Here is a 20,264-nt window from a genome sequence, read left to right on the forward strand (position 1 = left end):
GCAGGAGGACAGCATTAAGAAGGCAGTCAGCTGGGGTATTGGCCAGGGGTCAAAGGGGCTGGCTCACCTTGTTGCATGCAGGTCCAAGGCAGGGTGTACTGACCAATAAAGTCATTTCGGGATTTCCAGTCATAATCCATTACCACAAAACGCAGCATGGCAAGTTCAGGCACCAGCACCCGGAAACACAGTGTCTGCCCCCAGTATGGATTAAAACCTGAGTTGGTGGATAGAAGGAAATGAAGAAGACATTATGACAGTCTTCTTGACTGGGTTGCTTTTCTTGTGTTCTCATTTAATCTAGATGGCAATCAGCATTTTATAGGTGAGGAAGAAGGCTCAGAGTAAGCAAGTAATTTGCCCAGGTCCACTGGAGCTTTTAAGTAAAGAGCCAGGATTCTTTGTACTGTTCCACACTGCCTCCCATGTAGGGACATGCAATAACAGAGACTATACTTAATGGAAGGCAGACTAGAAGGAAAACTAATCATGCTCCTACCCCCACTTCCCCAGCACTGCCAGTTTCTCACCATTGTTCTCCACATAGTTGGTCTCCTGCCGTGCTGTGTCTAGACGGACACCAAAGATCTGCACTTTCACCAGTGGATCCACAATGGACCCCTCTTTGGTCTTGTTGAGTTTGGGGAGTTGCTGACCACTGATCACCTGTAACGAGGGCTCTGGAATCTCACGAGTTCCTGCTCAGCCCAGCCCCACCTGACCCTACTCCCAATCCCAGGGGAGGAGAAGCTTTTTGGTTTGCAGAACATCCTCCATGGGTAATATATTTTCTTCTAGTATTCTATCTGCAATTTAAAATGCATCCAAGGGCCAGGTGCAGTGGCTCACACCTGTAATCCTAACACTTCGGGAGGCCGAGGTGGGTGGATCACTTGAAATCAGGAGACCAGCCTGGGCAACATGGTGAAATCCTATCTCTGCTAAAAATACAAAAATAAGCAAGGCGTGGTGGCGGGCGCCTGTAGTCCCAACTACTCGGAAGGCTCAGATGGGAGAATCGCTTGAACCGAGGAGGCGGAGGTTGCAGTGAGCCAAGATCATGCCACTGCACTCCGGCCTAGGCAGCAGAGCAAGACTCTGTCTCAGAATAAATAAATAAATAAAATAAAATGGATCCAGGTAGAAATTCAACAGTTTGAAAGTAGGCATGCTAATGACAGCAGCCTCTTTTTTTTTTTTTTTTTTTTTTCAAAGAGACACGATGACACTCTTGCCCAAGCTGGAATGCAGTGAGGTGGTCATCACTCACTACAACCTCCAACTCCTGGGCTCAAGTGACCCTCCAGCCTTAGTCTCCTAAGTAGCCAGGACTACGGGGGTCTCACTATTTGTCCAGGCTGGTCTCAAACTCCTGGGCTCAAGCAATCCTGCCTTGGCCTCCAAAGCGCTGAGATTACAGGTGTAAGCTATCGTTCCCAATCAGCCTCTTTTATAGCACTTCCTGTGTACCAGGAGTTGTAAGAACTTCGTATTAACAGCTATACTCCTTATAACCCTGTCAGGCAGGTGGTAATGTTACCCCCATTTTGCAGGTGAGCAGACTGAGGTATGGAGAGGTTAAGGAACTTGCCCAACATTACCCAATTAGGAAGTTGTGGTTTGAAGCTAGGCAGCTGGCTCCAAAAGCTAAAACTAGACAGTTAATATTCCTGTCAGGCCTAGCCACCTCTTTCCTCACTTCTATCCCAGTTATCTCAGTTTCTTCCCAACAGTTTATTTCCATTGTACCTGGATTAAGAGAGTCTGGGCCTTGAAAGGGCTGATGGGTCTCTCGGGGTGGAAGGAACTTTGGTTATCACGCAGGAAATCTGGCTTCAGCACATAGCCACAGCCGCCATTCTGGCGGAAATGCCCATCACAGATGTCCATTTCAAGCCCTGCAGTCTGCATATTCATGGCCACTAAGGGCCCCAGGAGAAAAGAAGAGCAAGATTCACCATGGAGGCCTTCCAGCCCCTCTTTCAGGGAGTTAAGAAGATAGGTATTGGGTACATGGTACCTGCTGGTAATACCTCCACTGATAGCACTTCTCAGCCTAGCAATTTTCTTGAGCATTCCCCAACCCTACTGTCACTAGAGAACTTATTTCCCACCTGCTGCTCCTCCACTCCCTCTTCCCAGTTCCTGCTGCCGCCTCACCCATCTGGCAGCCTGCATTCCAGAGTTCCTGGGGGTTGTAGTTGGAAGAGTCTGTCCTCAGGCCGCTGGGATACACACGGCTTAACTGCCAAGTATTGTGCTGCACAAACTCATTGCCTGTAAAAGGGTATAGAGAGGGAGATGGAAGTGGGGTGGAATCTCCCACTTCACTAGTCCTAAGACCCTGCCTACCCTTCACCCTTCTCTCCAGCATCTGAAGCTGGCTCCAGAAAGTTTCACTATGCCTCTCTATTCTGTTCCATCCAGACCATTTTCCCCAGCTTTCCTGCCTCTAGACCCTTGAGCCACTATTCATAACTCCTGTACCCATGCCTGTTCTGAGGAGTTTCTGAATTCCTTCATCCCTCCTTAGATACTTTGTCTTTTTTCTTGGGACTTACCTGCCAGTCCTTCGGGCCTGAACCTATCCATCCCACTTCCCTCCCCATCCCTCCATTTTGGTCCTGACCAGCCTCCTTGATGAGGCGCTTGGCCTTGGTTTCAGAGAAAGATGATATCTCATAGAAGTGGTAGTGCTCCTTTGAATGTGTGAAGCTGCGGAATGAGACAGACTTCAAATAGATAACCAGGGAAGAGAGGGCTGGACACAAGATGTTCTTGGATTTCTGGAAAAGGTGTAAAAGAAGATGGAATTGAACCCTCAGCAGTCAGAGAAGAAGCTAATGGCCATCCAACCTAAACCTCTGCCCACTGCCTCCCCGGTGTATTCTCCCTCCTGCCTCACCTGCCGGGACAAGAGAAGGGACTCAGGCTTGGAAATAGGAGCCTGGGTCACAATCTGACAACAGATAGACGGACAAAACAGCGGACACGTCACAACCTGGGGGTGGGAATGGGAATAAAGGCGGTCTGCATGTACTGGTGGGATCAGTGTCAGCCTCTGGGCTTGTGTTTGCTCTATGTTACGTCCTGGGTAAGAGGTTTTAAATTTATTATTTTTAAACAGGCATTATCCTCCCTCCCTCTCATTTAAAACAAAGGAACAATAATCTTTGGTCAAAATGTACATGAATCCAGACAGATATGTCAAGGTATGCAAATGGTCATGGAAGTCACACCTGGAAGGATGTGAGAGTCCCAGAGTTATATCTTTGGATTTGTCTCCTGAATTCCCATTTCCATCCCTGGACATGGCAGCAGGTTAGACACCACAGCCCCAGAAAGCACAGGATAAGCTAGGAGTCAGTCAGCTGAATGAGCCACACAAATGCACAAGAGAGAGAAAGGCAGACTTCAAACCAGGATCTTGGAGGCCCCACCAGTGGCATCCCTTCTCCCTCTGCCTCCCTTCCCCATAGGGAGATGGACCACTCTAGCATAGCCTTCTCAGAGCCTTCAGCTTCCCCACCTCAAAGCGCTCTCCTTCCTGCTCTGGCTACTGCTGGTCCTTCCTAAAACCCTTTCCAAGAAGCTTTCTCTGTGCCCACTTTGGTTGAGGTCACAGCAATCATTCCAGTAACCCCTACTTACCCAATATAATAATGTTACACATACAGACACACATCCCCTCATTACTGGTTTTCAAGCTGGCCTTTAAGAAGACCAAGAAGTACAAAAATGTCTTAGGAGTCACTAGGGCACCCAGGAGAGAGCCAAATGGGTGCTTCAACTAGGATGGTTCTGCATTTATCTATTTTGTATAAGATTTCATTAATAAAAAAAATTAAAAGATTTTGTGGCCCAAAGAAGTTGGAAAGCCACTGCAACATACCTATATATGGCAGTATATAATATATGTTGATGCCATATATGCATTCTTAAATCTCCTTCATTGGGAGGAAGGGTCATTGCTCCTTGGCCCTGGCACCTTGCACAGCTCCAGTCTTCACGAACAGGCCCTCAGCTTGTGCAAGCTGACTAAATACCAAAGCAGAAAGACCACTCCTGGCTTACCTTCTTTTTGTCCTTAATCTGAAGGTTCTGCTCCTGGGGCTCAGGCTCAGGCTCAGTCTCAAACTGGGACTCCAGCGCCAATTCTGACTCATGCTCACCCTCCAGCTCAGGCTCTACTTCCTCTTCCTCATATTCCAGGTCTTCCTCAAGTGTTAACTTCTTCCCCTTCACCAGGATCTTCCTCCGAAGCTCCTAGGGGACAAAAATGAAGGGGCCTGTCTACCTGTCTGCTCTCGGGTACTCCTGGGAATCATGCCAGCCTCATTGTTCTCAAAGGCAGAGGAAGTGAGTGAGTGGTCGGAAGTTCCTGAGGGAAGAGATCAGCTGCTTGATACATACAATTGGAATTCCCATATTGTTAAGCAAACTTTTAACATCTCTATCTATATGGAAAATAATATATGTGGCTTCCTGCCACACATTTGACACAGTAAATACTCCTTATAGATTAGAGATTTACATGTCAATATAAAGAACATAAGAATACCATAAGAAAATAGGGAATCTTTTTTAATAATCTTTTTTTTCTTTCTTTTTTTTTTTTTTTTGACGGAGTCTCCCACTGTCGCCTGGGCTGGAGTGCAGTGGCACAGTCTCAGCTCACTGCAACCTCCACCTCCCATGTTCAAGTGATTCTCCTGCCTCAGTCTCCCGAGTAGCTGGGATTACAGGCGCCCACCAGCATGCCCAGCTAACTTTTTGTATTTTTAGTAAAGACGGGTTTTCACTATGTTGGCCAGGCTGGATTCGAACACCTGACTTCATGATCCACCTGCCTCGGCCTCCCAAAGTGCTGGGATTAGAGGCGTGAGCCACTGCACTGCACCTGGCCTGAATAATCTTACCGTGGGAAAGCCTTTAGAAACATGACTTGAAAACTCAGGGCCAGGCGCAGTAGCTCAGGCCTGTAATTTGTGAGGCTGAGGAGGATGGATCACGTGAGGTCAGGGATTCGAGACCAGCCTGGCTAACATAGTGAAACCTAATCTCTACTAAAATACAAAATTTAACCAGGTGTGGTGGTGCACGCCTGTAATCCCAGCTACTCAGGAGGCTGAGGCAGGAGAATCACTTGAAGCCAGGAGGCGGAGGTTGCAGTGAGCCGAGATCACGCCATTGTACTCCAGCCTGGGCCACGCGCGAAATTCTGTCTCAAAAAAAAAAAAAAAAAATCTGTCGATAGCTGCTTGTTATGGGAGAGGTTGGGATTATGATAGGAGGGGAGATTTCCCTTTGTATGTTTTGTATAGTCCACAACAACTATGAACTACAAGGAAAAAAATCAAGATACTTCCACTGAGAAAAAAAAAATGTAAATTGTTGATTTAAAACTTAGAGAACTATAAATAGAATTCTGTGTTCAATTAGATTTTAAGTTAAAATTGTCTCCAAGGACATTAAAGAGCAAGGTGGTCCATCCGAGGATAGAAAGAAGGGAACAAAGAGGGGCCTAGAGGAAGGAGCCCAGGTGGAGGAATCCGGAAGCCACAGCAGAGTCTGGGCTGGAGGAACAGTGTCCCTACCTCAGGTGAGGGCAGCTGAGTGGGCAGCACCCCATCCAAGGTGGTGCTCAGCAGCTGCTCCCCCAGGATCTCAGTCAGATGGCGGGCCATGGTCTGTTGCTGCTCCCAGCTGCAGTGGGTTTCCAGGGACAAGATGACTGGATAGTCTGACGTCTGGTGGTGAGGGGAGGGAACAGTGGATTCAGAGTTCTAAAACACTGCAACCTACTTCTTCAAGTACCTGCTTCCTAGGCCTCCCTACTTACTCACTCAAATGAGTATCCTGATCGCTAAACTCTTCCAACTCCATTATAGGATTCAGTGAGATCTTGCTGGGTCTGAGGCCCATGCCTGAGACACTGTCCACAGCTAAAGACACATTCACATCTTGGGATCCTAAATCTCATACCTGTGCCAAGTCTGACCCAGGCCCCTCTGGGACCTTTGAGTTTTCAGGCTCTGAGTGGGAAGGCCAGGCCACATTCCCTGGTTATGTGTTCATGTTGCACTCTTATGCTTTCATCCTCCAGATTCCCATTGTTCTTCAGCCCTACTCACCACTATCTCTGTGTTTCCTATCCACTTCTTCCAGAAGGGTGATAGAACTTGTTAGAAGTAATAGTTTTGTTTTTTTTTTGAGATGGAGTTTCGCTCTTGTTGCCCAGGTTGGAGTGCACTGGTGTGATCTCAGCTCACTGCAACCTCCGCCTCCTGGGTTCAAAGGATTCTCCTGCTTTAGCCCCCCAAGTAGCTGGGATTATAGGCATGTGCTACCATGCCCAGCTAATTTTCTGTTTTTCTATTTTTAACAGAGACAGGGTTTCTCCATGTTGGTCAGGTTAGTCTCAAACTCCCAACCTCAGGTGATCCACCCGCCTCGGCCTCCCAAAGTGCTGGGATTATAGGTGTGAGCCACCACGCCTGGCCTGAAGAAGTAATAGTTTCTAACCATAAGTATAATCCATAACTATGAATTATTAGTAACACGTCCAACACTTATTCATAATCAGCCTTTAGTATTTGCCTGATGCTTTACAGTTAAATCCTCTCTTGCTGGAGCTTCCCCTGCACTCCTCCACCCTCCCCAGACCCTGAGCCAGTCGCTCTTCCCTCAGACCTTCTGGCCTCACCAGTGTCCCCATTCTGGGGCTACTACCTGGAAGGCATACTGTGCTACTGTGGCCACGACATCTTTGAACAGGATGCGGGAGGTCAGGGTGTGTCCGTGGTAAACGACAGGTTCCCCACTAGGTCCATCCCATACATCCACCTCCACGCAGCGGCACCCCCGCTTCAGGGCCCTGAAAGAACCCCATCCCCCCAAGAGATAGGAGAGGTCAATATCGGATCTTCTACCTAGGGACTGTCTCCCCACTCTGGAGAGAACAGCGCTCACCAGCACTTACCCATCCAGACCCCTTCAAGCTACATCTGCATAGAGCCTTCTCCATCCATGGGGACACTGCTACAAGCTCACGCTGATCTCCACCCATACTTCAGCCCACCCGACTCACAGTCCTTCCATAGCAATCTATCACACATTGGCTCATGATGCTTCTGGTGTTCTGGTTTTACTTATTTATTTATATTTACTTTTATTTTTTTGAGACAGGGTCTAAATCTGTCACCCAGGCTAGAGTGCAGTGGTGCGATCATGGCTCACTGCAGCCTTGACCTCTCAGGCTCAAGCGATCCTCCCACGTCAGCCTCCCGAGTAGCTGATACTACAGGCACACATCACCATGCCTGGCTAATTTTTGTATTTTTTGTAGAGACGGGCTCTCACTATGTTGCCCAGCCTGGTCTCAAACTCCTGGGCTCAAGTGATCTCCCCGCCTCGGTCTCCCAAAGTGCTGGAATTACAGGCATAAGCCAAGGTGTTCTGGCTTTATATCCCTATACAACACCCTGGTTATTCAAACTGTCAGTAAATTTACACCTTAATTTCTCAGCTAGACTTCCTAAGGTGGAAACTATATGTTCCACTCATCCTTGTATCCCTTGAAGCTACTAGTTCAGTTGCTGGTAATACAAAGATATCTTGACTATTCAATCTAATCCATGATTAGTCACCATAAAATCAGCAACTGCTTATTAGCTATTGACATATGGATTATCTCTTCACAACAACCCAGACAGAATAGGCACTGTTACCATCCCTGTTTCATAGATGGGGAGACTGAGGCATAGAGGTTAAATACTTAGCCCCAGAGTACCAAGTGAAAGAGCTAGAAATTATATCTGATTTATATTTATATATTATATCTGAAAGATATAATTTCAGATGGTCTGACTCCAGAACCTATATCTATACATATATATATTTTAAATATATTTATTTATTTATTTATTTATTATATTTTTGAGACGGAGTCTCGCTCTGTCGCCAGGTGGAGTGCAGTGGGCGATCTCGGCTCACTGCAAGCCCTTCCACCTCCTGGGGTTCACGCCATCTCCCTGCCTCAGTCTCCCAAGTAGCTGGGACTACAGGTGCCCGCCACCTGTAATTTTTTGTACTTTTTTTGTTACGAGACAGGGTTTCACTATTGTTAGCCAGGATAGTCTCAATCCCTTGACCTCGTGATCCGCCACACCTCAGCCTCCCAAAGTGCTGGGGATTTACAGCGCGTGAGCCACCGTGCCCACCCGATACCTATATTTTTTGTTTTTTCCATTTTGGTGTTGTTTTGTTTGTTTTTTTTTTTTGAGGCGGAGTCTCGTCTGTCGCCCAGGGTGCCTGTTGAGGGAACTTCTGGCCTCCAGGTTTGCTCAGTGACGCAATCTTGGCTCGGACTGCAAGCTCTGCCTCTCGCGCCCGGTTCAGACATGTGGCATTCTCCTGTGCCGTCCAGCCTTCTGTACAACAGGCCTGAGTAGCGCGGACTACAGGCAACCCGCCACCGCGCCCGGCTAATTTTTTTGTCATTTTTCATAGCAGGGACGGGTTCACCGCGTGGTCTTGATCCTCCTTGACCTGTCGTGATATCGCCCACCCTCGGCCTCCCAAAGTGCTGGGATTACAGGCGTGAGCCACCGGGCCTGGCCCAGAACCTATATTTTTAACTCCTATTCTCTATTGCCTTCCATTTAACAATCTGTTTATTTATTTGTTAAATATAAATCTGTGAGGGCCTCTGAGTTCCAGGAGAGTTTCATAGCTTGTGAAAGAGAAGTTCCATTTACCCATTGGGTTTCATTACCATTCTCCCACCCATCTTCAATATCTCTGCCAAGTGTCTCTGGTATCCAGGGCTCCTCAGCCCCTAAACCCCCACAACACTGTCCCAATCTGTTAGACACTGACAGCTCCCCTCACTTTTCTACACGGTCCCTCTCATGAGTTGGACCCCTTCTCTACCACCACTGCACCGTATATATCCCTCGACGCTGCTCTGGCCACAAAGCTGGTCCCCCACTAGGTAGGTGTTATGAGAAGAGCAGATGAAGTAGTGGTTCAGGGGTTGAGTCATATCCTGATAGATGGGGAGGCAGTCTGGGTTGAAGATGTCTCCATCCTTAGAGCAGAGGTAGCTGAGGAAGCCATCCATGCTCAGCACATGCCGCAGTTTGCCTGGAGTGTGGATAGGGGAACACTAGGTAAGAAGCTCTGAATGGGAGCATCCCAGCACACCTACAGACCATCCTTCCTCCCACTCCATCCAGAGTCCTGCCTTTCAGATGGCACCCATTCCCAGCCTTTAGATCCCAAACTTGCCCCACCTAGTGTGTATCATTTCAATCATTCCCACCCTCAAAGAATGTTAAAAGGAATCATTAAGATAATTCAAGTCCAGTGCTATCCAATAGAACTTCCTATAATGAGATAAATGTCTTTTTCTTTTTTTACTTTTTTTGGTCTTTTTTTATGTTACAGTACTAATGAGAAAAAGTTTTATTCTGCAGTGTCATATATAGTAGCCTCTAGCCACATGTGGCTACTGAGCACTTGAAATATGGCTTGTGTAACTGAAGAACTAAATTTTCAATTTTATTAGATTTTAGTTAATTTAATTTTAAATAGCCAAATGGAGTTCACAGTTACTATAATGGACAACATCCAAAGGGCTAATTTTATAGATGGAGAAACTGAGGCCCAGAGAGAATCAAAGTCAAAGGCTTAGTGACATGGCCAAGCTACCTGTATTTTCTTCCTTGGGCTGTGTACCTGTGACTAACTATGGCCTGAAGGTTTCTTCTTACTGTCCACGTTCCCATATGATGTTTTGAGGAGCATTTGTCAACATCCTCTTAGACTACACTCCCATTGAGGAAAGGGCCCTGCTACTCCTTCCATAGCTCCTTCCAATCTCAGTATGGGCTTTATACAACAACAATAACAATGACTTAACAACTGTTAAGCACTCGCTCTATGCCCAGGGCATTCCATGCAGCATCTCACTCATGTTCTTACTAACATGATGAAGTAGATGTAATATAATCTGCCATGAGAGGTTAGGTAACTTGCTCCAGGTCTCATAATTACTAAGTGTAGAAGCTGGGATTTGAACCCAGGCCGCCAGGTGTCAGAGCCATGCCCTGTACCACTGGGCTGTTCAGTCTCACTGAGAATAATGTTGCTACAAGGAGGCTCACCTGGAAGGTGGAACAACCTGACTCTCATGGCCAGCTTCCTTGCTCCAGGTTTCACAAGGCCTGGAGATTGTGAAGAAGGACAGGAAGTCGGGCAGGAAGTTTCCTTTTATTTTTTTGAGACAGAGTCTCACTCTGTCACCCAGGTTGGATGCAGTGGCACAATCACAACTCACTGCAGCCTTGACCTCCGGGCTCAAGCAATCCTCTCACCTCAGCCTCTCAAGTAGCTGAGACTACAGGAATGTGCCACCAGGCCTGGTTAATTTTTTTTTTTTTTTAGAGATGGGGTCTCACTATGTTGTCCAGGCTGGTCTTGAACTCCTGAACTCAAGCAGTCCTCCTGCCTCAGCCTCCTGTATTATAGGCATGAGCTACCACACCTGGTGGAAGTTTCATTCTTTTTGTTTGTTGGTTGGTTGATTTGTTTTTGAGACGGAGTCTCACGCTCTGTCACCCAGGTTAGAGTGCTATGGTTCAATTTCCACTCACTGCAACCTCCGCCTCCCAGGTTCAAGCGATTCTCCTGCCTCAGGCACCTGAGTAGCTCAAATTACAGGTGCCCACCACCATACCTGGCTAATTTTTATATTTTTAGTAGAGAAGGGGTTTCACCATGTTGGCCAGGCTGGTCTCGAACTCCTGACCTTAAGTGATCCGCCTGCCTCGGCCTCCCAAAGTGCTGGGATTACAGGCATGAGCCATTGTGCCCAGCCAGAAAGTTTAATTCTTGACAGTAATAAATCACTCAGGTAAATTTACTGTTGTCAGATACTTTTCATGTGCATTATTTCATTTGGTCATCAATTATTTTACAAATGAGAAAACTGAGTTAGTTAGATTAAGTGACTTGCTCACAGTTACTCAGTTAATAAGCACATTGGAGACCTGAGCCCAGGTTTTTTGACTGATACTACTCTCTGTAGCCAGATGTAGTATCTGATTGCCAAGTTCAAGGGAAGGAAATACCAAGAGGGGTGGGGGTCGAAAGTTGAAAGAAATGTGACTGATGTTTACTGGATTCTGCACAGGGAACAGAAGATCCTCTTTCTTTCTTTCTTTCTTTCTTTCTTTTCTTTCTTTTCTTTCTTTTCTCTCTTTCTTTCTTTCTTTTCTCTCTCTCTGTCTTTCTTTCTTTCTTTTCTTTTCTTCTTTTTTTTTTTTTTTTTGAGACAGAGTCTTGGTCTGTCGTCCAGGCTGGAGTGCAGTGGCATGATCTCGGCTCATTGCAACCTCTGCTTTCCAGGTTCAAGCGATTCTCCTATCTCAACCTCCTGAGTAACTGGGATTACAGGCTCCTGCCACCATACCCGGCTAATTTTTTGTGTTTTTAGTGGAGACGGGGTTTCACCATGTAGGCCAGGCTGTTCTTGAACTCCTGACATCAGGTGATCCTCCTGCCTCGGCCTCCCAAAGTGCTGGGATTCCAAGTGTGAGCCACAGCGCCTGGCCTAGAGATCCTATTTCTTAACCTTTCTTAACTCTCTTCACTTTCATTTTCTGAAATGATTGCTTTAGAACCTCCATTCTTTTTTTTTTCTTTCTTTTTTTTTTCTTTCTGAGACATAGTCTGCCCACGACACTCAGGCTGGAGTGCAGTGGTGTAATCTCGGCTTACTACTGCCTCCACCTACCAAGTTCAAGCGATTTTCATGCCTCAGCCTCCCAAGTAGCTGGAATTACAAGTGTGCACCACCACGCCTGGCTAATTTTTGTATTTTCAGTAGACACAGAGTTTCACCATGTTGGCCAGGCTGGTCTCGAACTCCTGGCCTCAGGTTATCTGCTCGTCTTGGCCTCCCAAAGTGCTGGGATTACAGGTGTGAGCCACTGCACTCAGACTACAACCTCTATTCTGAACACCCAAACAAATCTGAAATAACTGATTGTAATGTTTTCTGTGTGACTCTAAGTTTTACGAGGGCAGTGTCCTTGTCTGATCTAGGCACTAATATATCTCCGGTGCCTAGCATAGGTCCTGACACATTATAGGAACTCAATAAGCATTCACTGAAGTAGTGAATGAATGAATGAATGAATGAATGAATGAATGAATAAAAGGGAGTAAGAGTTTAGACCCAGAATACCTGGATCACTTGTCGAGCTCTCATTCATCCCAGCTCTTACCCTCATTCTCAAGAGAGGCACTGGCTAAGAGTCAGATGACCTGGGTTTGAATCTCAGTTCCTCTCTCATTATGTTGGCTTTGAGCAAGTCACTGAATCTTTCTAAACCTCAGTTTTCCTCTTTTATACAACTGATTTAATAGCAGGACCCATTTCAACAGATCATTGTATTAGAAAAGGTAGATACCAGGCCTGGTGGCTCATGCCTATAATCCCAGCATTTTGGGAGGCTAAGGCAGGTGAATCACCTAAGGTCGGGAGTTCGAGACCAGCCTGACCAACATGGTGAAACCCTATCCTCTACTAAAAATACAAAATTAGCCGGGTGTGACGACGCATGCCTGTAATCCCAGCTACTCGGAAGGCTGAGGCAGGAAAATTGTTTGAACCCGGGAGGCGGAGGTTATGGTGAACCAAGATCATGCCATTGCACTCCAGCCTGGGCAATAAGAGCAAAACTGTCTCAAAAAACAAAACAAAACAAAACAAAACAAAAAAAGAAAAGAAAAAGGAAAAGGTACATAGAGATATTAGAACATTATGGGATATGTAATAAAGGACCAATAAAGATTACTGTTGACTTGCAAGGTTGTACTAAGGACTAAATGAAATGAGGAATGTGAAAGTTCCTTGTAAATTATTTATTATTAATGTAAATTTCTCACAATCTGAAGGGAATGGAGGGCAGGAAATGAGTCTACTGAAGAGGCAAGAGGAAGAAACTTTGAAGACCAAGAGGGTATATTTCAGCTGCACTTGTTAAAAGCTAAGTAACTGGCCTCCTTATTCCCCCAGCCAGGGGCTAACTGGCTTTCTGGCTCAGGGGCTTAGAGACTCAAGAACCACTTGAATTGAAGACAACTCAGGAAAGGGCAGAGAGCCAGCATTTAAAGGAATAGCAAACAGGAACCATGAAAGAAGAACCAGAGGAAAAGGAATCATTTGCACTACAGAAGAGGCCAAAGAAAGAGGATCAAGGGTTTTCTGTTTCCAGTGAGAGCAAAGCTGGTATCAGAAAGAACTTCCTGAAAGTAAAGGAAACATGAGCATAATGGAGGAATGGGGAGCCATGGACTCTTCTTCCTCCTGAGAGATGTAGCACCTCAGAGGAAATCTCTGTCTTGTCTGAACAGGGAATGCCTGCCCTCCTTTGGGAGGAGTGGTTAAATGAGATGATTGGGTAGGGATCAGGATAGGGAAAGACTCAATCTTCACTCAGGCAGATGGCTGCTTGTCTCTGGACCTTGTAATCATGCCCCTCTCTCCAACCCCTATGTCTGGTGCCTCTCCACCTGATTCATCTTACCACTGTCTGAAGGTTCATAGCGGTCAATGAGTTCCAGAGCAAGCTCGGAGGTGCAGTCTCTCTCCTTCTGCTCCTCTCGGAGGAAATCCAAAAATTCCAGCAGAGTCAGCTTCTGCCCATCAGCTGAAAAACTTTCAAATAGTTCTTGCACCTCAGCACGTTTAGTCAATGCCTTATAGAACTGTACAAATTCTTCTCCTTCCAGAGTCCCAGACTGGGACGTGTCTGCTGCCTGCAAGAGAGGGTTTAGGGGAGAGTGAATGTACCTTTTAATGGGAAATGTTATGATCTTTTTATTTTAATTTTTAAAAATTTTTTAAATGTTTGTGGGTACATAGGTGTATATATTCATATGGTAAATTAGATGTTTTGATATAAGCATGCAATGTGAAATAAGCACATCATGGAGAACGGGAAATGTTATGACCTTGACTTGCACTGTAAAAGCAATTTTACAGACAGATAGATCCAAACATGCTTCCATAAAACTCCCACGGAACTCCTAACATTTAGTGTTCATAGAATAAATCACTTCAGTAGGTAAGAAGCAAAAGTTTAGCCATACCATTTGCTACTAGAGAAAATTTTCAACTAGAAAGAATTAAATCTCCCAAAGGTCCCTAAAAGGTCAGAAGGTCCCTCCTCCTATTTACTCACATTCCATCTGGGGTTTTCCATTATTCTAGCACCTGTGAAATTCTGGCCATGGACAGAGAGGTCCTTGAGGTCCAACGTAATAACATATTGTTATTTACCTTTCATAGAATTATGACTTTTCAACAAGACTGAAAGGCAAGAATCACCCCCTATACTTCCCATCAAGCCTAGAGCATTGAGCCTAGCACTTAGGGCACATAGCAGAGATTTAACAATTGAGTGTTGTGAACTGGGGTCAGAGGACTTCTGGCCAAATGAAAATGTGGCCTGGTTGGCTGTTGGAAATCCTTCCCCGCAGACTCACCTGAAAAAGACTGAAGGCATATTCTTGGTCCATTTCCACATTCATTAGGTGCAATAACCGCTGAACTTCTTGGAAACTCATCTTACCATCCTGATTTTTGTCTCCACGTTGAAACCAGTCACTCAGCCATCCAGGTATGAGTCAAGGCAAAAGTACTAATGTGTCTGTTTGTGTGTGGAGTTGTGTGTGCACATTCATCCACTTACATCTCTCCCGTCTTTCCTGCCAGTCTCTCTCCCCAGTGCCAATCCATTCTCCACACAGCTTCTAGAATAATCTCTCTAGAGTACCAATCTGTCTTGTCACTGTATGGCCCAGGCACCTGCAGGGACCTCCCTGTTGCCTGCAGAAAGACATCTATATTCTGGCCAGACACGATGGCTCACTCCTGTAAACCCAGCACTTTGGAAGGCCAAGGTGGGTGGATCACATGAGGTCAGGAGTTTCGAGACCAGCCTGGCCAACATGGTGAACTCCCATCCCTACTAAAAATACAAAAAATTTATCTGGGTGTGGTGGCACACACCTGTTGTTCCAGCTACAAGGGAGGCTGAGACATGAGAATCGCTTGAATCAGGGAGGCAGAGGTTGCATGGAGCCGAGATCGCACCACTGCATTCCAGCCTGGGTGATGGAGTGAGATTCTGTCTCAAAACAAAAAAAGTCCATATTCCTTTAGGCGTTTTTGTTTTTGCTTTTGAGACGGAGTCTTGCACTGTCGCCCCGGCTGGAGTGTAGTGGCGTGATCTCAGCTCACTGCTACCTCCACCTCCCAGGTTCACGTCATTCTCCTGCCTCAGCCTCCCGAGTAGCTGGGACTACAGGCGCCCGCCACCACACCAGCTAATTTTTTTTTTTTTTTTGAGATGGAATCTTGCTTTGTCACCCAGGCTGGTGTGCAGTGGTGCGATCTTGGCTCACAGTGTTGACGGGGTTTCACAGTGTTAGTCAGAATGGTCTTGATCTCCTGACCTCGTGATCCTCCCACCTCGGCCTCCCAAAGTGCTGGGATTACAGGCGTGAGCCACTGCGTCCAGCCTTTTTTTTGTATTTTTAGTAGAGATGGGGTTTCACTGTGTTAGCCAGGATGGTCTCGATCTCCTGAACTTGTGATCTGCCCACCTCGGCCTCCCAGAGTGCTGGGATTACAGGCATGAGCCACGTGCAGTGGCACGATCTCTGCTCACCGCAAGCTCCGCCTCCCGGGTTCATGCCATTCTCCTGCCTCAGCCTCCTGAGTAGCTGGGACTACAGGTGGCCACCACCACACCCAGCTAATTTTTTGTATTTTTAGTAAAGACAGGGTTTCACCGTGTTAGCCAGAATGGTCTCGATCTCCTGACCTTGTGATCCGCCCACCTCGGCCTCCCAAAGTGCTGGGATTACAGGCCTGAGCCACCGCGCCTGGCCTTTTTTTTTTTTTTTTTTTTGAGACAGAGTCTCACTTCGTCACCCAGGCTGGAGTGCACTAGGGTGATCTTGGCTCACTGCAACTGCCATCTCCTGGGTCCAAGAGATTATCCTGCCTCAGTCTCCTGAGTAGCTGAGATTACAGGCACCCACCACCATACCTGGCTGTTTTTGTTTGTTTGTTTGTTTTAGACAGAGTCTCGCTCTGTTACCCAGGCTGAAGTAAAGTGGTGTAATCATGGCTCACTACAGCCTTGAGCTCCCAGACCAAAGTGATCCTCCCACCTCAGCCTCTCAAGTAGCTGGGACTATAGGTGTGCACCACCACACCTGGCTACTTTATTTGTTTATTATAAATAAAGAAATAAAAATTCTTTTATAATTAAAGAAAAAATTTTTTTTGGAGACAGAGTCTTACTCTGTCACCCAGGCTAGGGTGCAGTGGCACCATCTCGGCTCCCTGCAACCTTTTCCAGTTCAAGTGATTCTCGTGCCTCAGCCTCTGGAGTAGCTGGGATTGCAGCCATGTGTCACCATACCCAGCTAATTTTTTTGTATTTTTTGTAGAGGTGGGGTTTCACCACATTGTCCAGGCTGGTGTCAAACTTCCCAAGCAGCTGAGATTACAGGCTTCCCAAGCAGCTGAGATTACAGGCATGTAATCCACCTGGCTAATTTTTTGTTTTGTTTTGTAGAGATGGGATTTTGCCACATTGCTCAGGCTAGTCTCTAACTCCTGGGCTCACATGATTCGCCCACCTCAGCCTCCCAAAGTGCTGGGATTACAGGTGTGAGCCATTGCACCTGACCCATAAAATAAACTTTAAAAAATTAAATTAGCCAGGTGTGGCCAGGTGCAGTAGCTCACACCTGTAATTAATCCAAGCACTTTGAGAAGCTGAGGCTGGTGGATCACCGGAGGCCAGGAGTTTGACACCAGCCTGGACAATGTGGTGAAACCCCACCTCTACAGACCCCTACAGTCTGGCATAGTGCCTGATATGTTCTGCTTAATAGATCATGAATGAATAAATGAATGAAATGGTAAACAATCCAGGAAACTTGGAGTGAGTCTGTCACTGAGCCTTCTAAGGGGTTGCTTCCCACCTATATACTGGTTAATGCCACTGGGATCTTCTGTGCAGCTCTTAGGAGAAGCATCTTGTTTGCTCCTCTGCCTCTCACTGCCTCTTCCTCCAATCCTGGGGTTCCTGATTCATGCCTGGCTGTGTCATCCCTAGCATCCATTCCTCCCTCAGTATTCTGTCTCACATTGACCTGAGCTGTCCCTGCCCATACTATCTAGACACTTGGGCCTCCCTAGCTGTGCACCCCTTCTCACTTTTCCTAAACCTGTTACATCTGGCTCCTTCAGGGATAGAGTGATCCCTCACCCACCCTGACTCCATCCTGCCGATACTGGTCCAGGCGCTCCTGATGGTCCATGCTGGTGACAAGATCCACCAACAGGTGGAGCCCTCGCATCCATATCTGGGCCTCCTCAACACTGTTGGCCACCAGGTCCAGGTTGGAGCGGCGGCCGTGGAAGACAACGGTGAAGCCCTGCTCCAGGGGAAGCTCCTCTGTCAGGCTACGCAGCAACTCGGAATCATGGCCATTACGTATTGTCTCCACATCAGAGATTGAGACTGCCAGAGAAGAAGCAGGTGGAGGCATTGAGGAAGGGAGTCCAACAAATAGCAGGGGCTAAGAGTGAAGGACCAGCACCCCCTTCTCCATGACACCATAGAAAAGAACCCCAGCCTCTGCAGACTGAATCCCAAAAAGCATTACGGGAAGAGAGATGCAGACACCAGGGATTCAGGAGTCCATATGAATCACCAGGGATTCAGGAGTCCATATGTTTTCAAAGGCAGCATGGCAAAGGGCCTGTGCTGCGAGTGGCAAGACATGGCTTCCAGCCACAAGCTGGCAGTATGACACAAACCAAATTGACTTAACTCCTCAGTGTCCTCATCTGATATAATGGATAATCCCCTTCCATAGGCAGCCCCAATGGTGATCACAGGAGGACTGGTAGGGATGACAAATGGAAATACATTTGAAAGGCAGAAGCAGTTATACTAAAGCATTATATCCCTAAGTCCAGTTCTCCCATTCCAGGTTTGAGGGCTTCCTCTTTCCAGATGTCTACAAGGGAACCAGAGAAATTCTTTCACCCTCTTACCTCAGCTGGGGGTGGTACGGATTGTGAGCAATTTGTCTCTAAAACAGACTCTCTTAGATGTGTCCTGTGATCAAATTATTTCCTGTTATCATAAAGAGTTTGGCCAATAAGTGCACACTGCTTTGTTTTGTTTTTTGTTTTATTTTGTTTTTTGAGACCAAGTTTTGCTCGTCACCCAGGCTGGAGTGCAATGGCACAATCTAGGCTCACTGTAACCTCTGCCTCCTGAGTTCAAGCGATTCTCCGCCCTTAGCCTTCCGAGTAGCTGGGACTACAGGTGCCCGCCACCAAGCCCGGCTAATTTTTGTATTTTTAGTAGAGATGGGGTTTCACCATGTTGGCCAGGCTGGTCTCAAACTCCTGACCTCAAGTGACCTGCCTGCCCTCAAACTCCTGACCTCAAGTGACCTGCCTGCCTCAGCCTCCCAAAGTGCTGGGATTACAGGCATGATCCACTACACCTGGCTGCAATTTTGTATTTAAAAATATTTATCATGATGGCTAACATTTATTAAATGCATTCTGGTTTTACATCGCATGCTAAGTGTTTTACATGTTAACTAACTGAGTCCTTGTAACCTACTAAGCAGATACTGTTTACTCCCCATTTTACAGATGAGGAAACTGAAGCTTGATGTATGTATGTATGTATGTATGTATATATGTATTTTTTTAGAGACAGGGTCTCACTCACCCAGGTGGAGTGCAGTGGTGTGATCACAGCTCACTGCAGTCTCAACCTCCTGGGCTCAAGTGATCCTGCCATCTTAGCCTCCCAAATAGCTGAGACCACAGGCGTACAGCACCACACCCGGCTAATTTTTTATTTTTATTTATTTATTTATTTATTTTTTGAGACAGAGTCTCGCTCTGTCACCCGGGCTGGAGTGCAGTGGCCGGATCTGAGCTCACTGCAAGCTCCGCCTCCCAGGTTTACGCCATTCTCCTGCCTCAGCCTCCCGAGTAGCTGGGACTACAGGCGCCAGCCACCTCGCCCGGCTAGCTTTTTTGTATTTTTTTANAGCACCACACCCGGCTAATTTTTTTATTTTATTTATTTATTTATTTATTTTTTGAGACAGAGTCTCGCTCTGTCACCCGGGCTGGAGTGCAGTGGCCGGATCTGAGCTCACTGCAAGCTCCGCCTCCCAGGTTTACGCCATTCTCCTGCCTCAGCCTCCCGAGTAGCTGGGACTACAGGCGCCAGCCACCTCGCCCGGCTAGCTTTTTTGTATTTTTTTAGTAGAGACAGGGTTTCACCGTGGTCGCCAGGATGGTCTCGAACTCCTGACCTTGTGATCCGCCCGTCTCGGCCTCCCAAAGTGCTGGGATTATAGGCTTGAGCCACCGCGCCCGGCCTATTTTTATTTTTTATAGAGACAGGATCTCCCTATGTTATCCAGGCTGGTCTTGAACTTCTGGTCTCAAGCAGTCCCCCTGCCTCGACCTCCCAAATTGCTGGGATTACAGGCATTGAGCCACCAGGCCCAGCCATAGCTTAACTACTTGATTTTCCACAGCTATGCAGAAAGTGGCAGAGCTAGGGCTTTAATTCAGGCAGGCTGATGCCCAAGATGATGGTCTTATTATAATAATAACAAGATGTAACCAATGATTTATTATGTCTTACTATGTTCCAGTACTCTCCCGAGCCTTTTATATACAATAACTAATTTAATCCTCATTACAGCCTTATGAGGCAAGTAGTGTTATGATTTCTTTTTACAGGCTCAGATATAGCCACAATTAGGACAGCACAAACGCACACTATCGTAGAACTTTGGTCCCTCCCCTGCCAGGCTCCTCAGGACTCTATCCACCCATGTATCCACCCCCCACTATCCAGGTCACTCACAGCTGGGCTTGGCACTGCCCCTGGCCTGCCGTGCATGCCAGACTGTCATGCCGTCATTCTGAAGTCTGAAGTATCTTAGCTTCTTCCAGCTTTTGGACCTCACCTTGCGCATCAGCATGCCTTCCTGCATCAGCAGCAAGTCCTGATCAGTGGTCAGCCCTAGGTCAGGAAAAGCAGGGGTTAGATAGCCAGCAGAGAGGGTAGCAGGCCCAGGGAAAGCTCTCGAACAGGGGTCCAGCCTCCTTCCCTTCC

The 20,264-nt window shown here is 46.9% G+C and overlaps 1 protein-coding gene across 10 annotated transcripts in view; it reads right to left on the reverse strand.

Moving 5' to 3' along the window:
• Positions 1-20,264, reverse strand: part of PLCD4 (phospholipase C delta 4) — a 40,148-nt gene that overhangs the window by 11,244 nt on the left and 8,640 nt on the right. For 4 of the 10 annotated variants that reach the window (XM_017856838.1, XM_017856837.1, XM_017856836.1 and 1 more), the window contains exons 3-16: positions 20,013-20,171; positions 17,390-17,618; positions 14,560-14,689; positions 13,599-13,830; positions 8,946-9,147; positions 6,733-6,877; positions 5,598-5,750; positions 4,075-4,266; positions 2,906-3,001; positions 2,630-2,786; positions 2,161-2,277; positions 1,750-1,922; positions 531-666; positions 68-217 (exon numbers count right to left, since the gene is read on the reverse strand). In XM_017856838.1, the coding sequence (XP_017712327.1) occupies positions 68-217; positions 531-666; positions 1,750-1,922; positions 2,161-2,277; positions 2,630-2,786; positions 2,906-3,001; positions 4,075-4,266; positions 5,598-5,750; positions 6,733-6,877; positions 8,946-9,147; positions 13,599-13,830; positions 14,560-14,689; positions 17,390-17,618; positions 20,013-20,171 (2,271 nt within the window). Of the gene's footprint in view, positions 1-67; positions 218-530; positions 667-1,749; positions 1,923-2,160; positions 2,278-2,629; positions 2,787-2,905; positions 3,002-4,074; positions 4,267-5,597; positions 5,751-6,732; positions 6,878-8,945; positions 9,148-13,598; positions 13,831-14,559; positions 14,690-17,367; positions 17,619-20,012; positions 20,172-20,264 lie in introns of all 10 variants that reach the window. The other 6 variants (XM_017856843.1, XM_017856841.1, XM_017856840.1 and 3 more) reach the window with 6 other exon arrangements.

This window comes from Rhinopithecus bieti, unplaced genomic scaffold (genome assembly GCF_001698545.2).
Source record: "Rhinopithecus bieti isolate Rb0 unplaced genomic scaffold, ASM169854v2 scaffold_42532, whole genome shotgun sequence".
NCBI classification, from domain to species: Eukaryota; Metazoa; Chordata; class Mammalia; order Primates; family Cercopithecidae; genus Rhinopithecus; species Rhinopithecus bieti.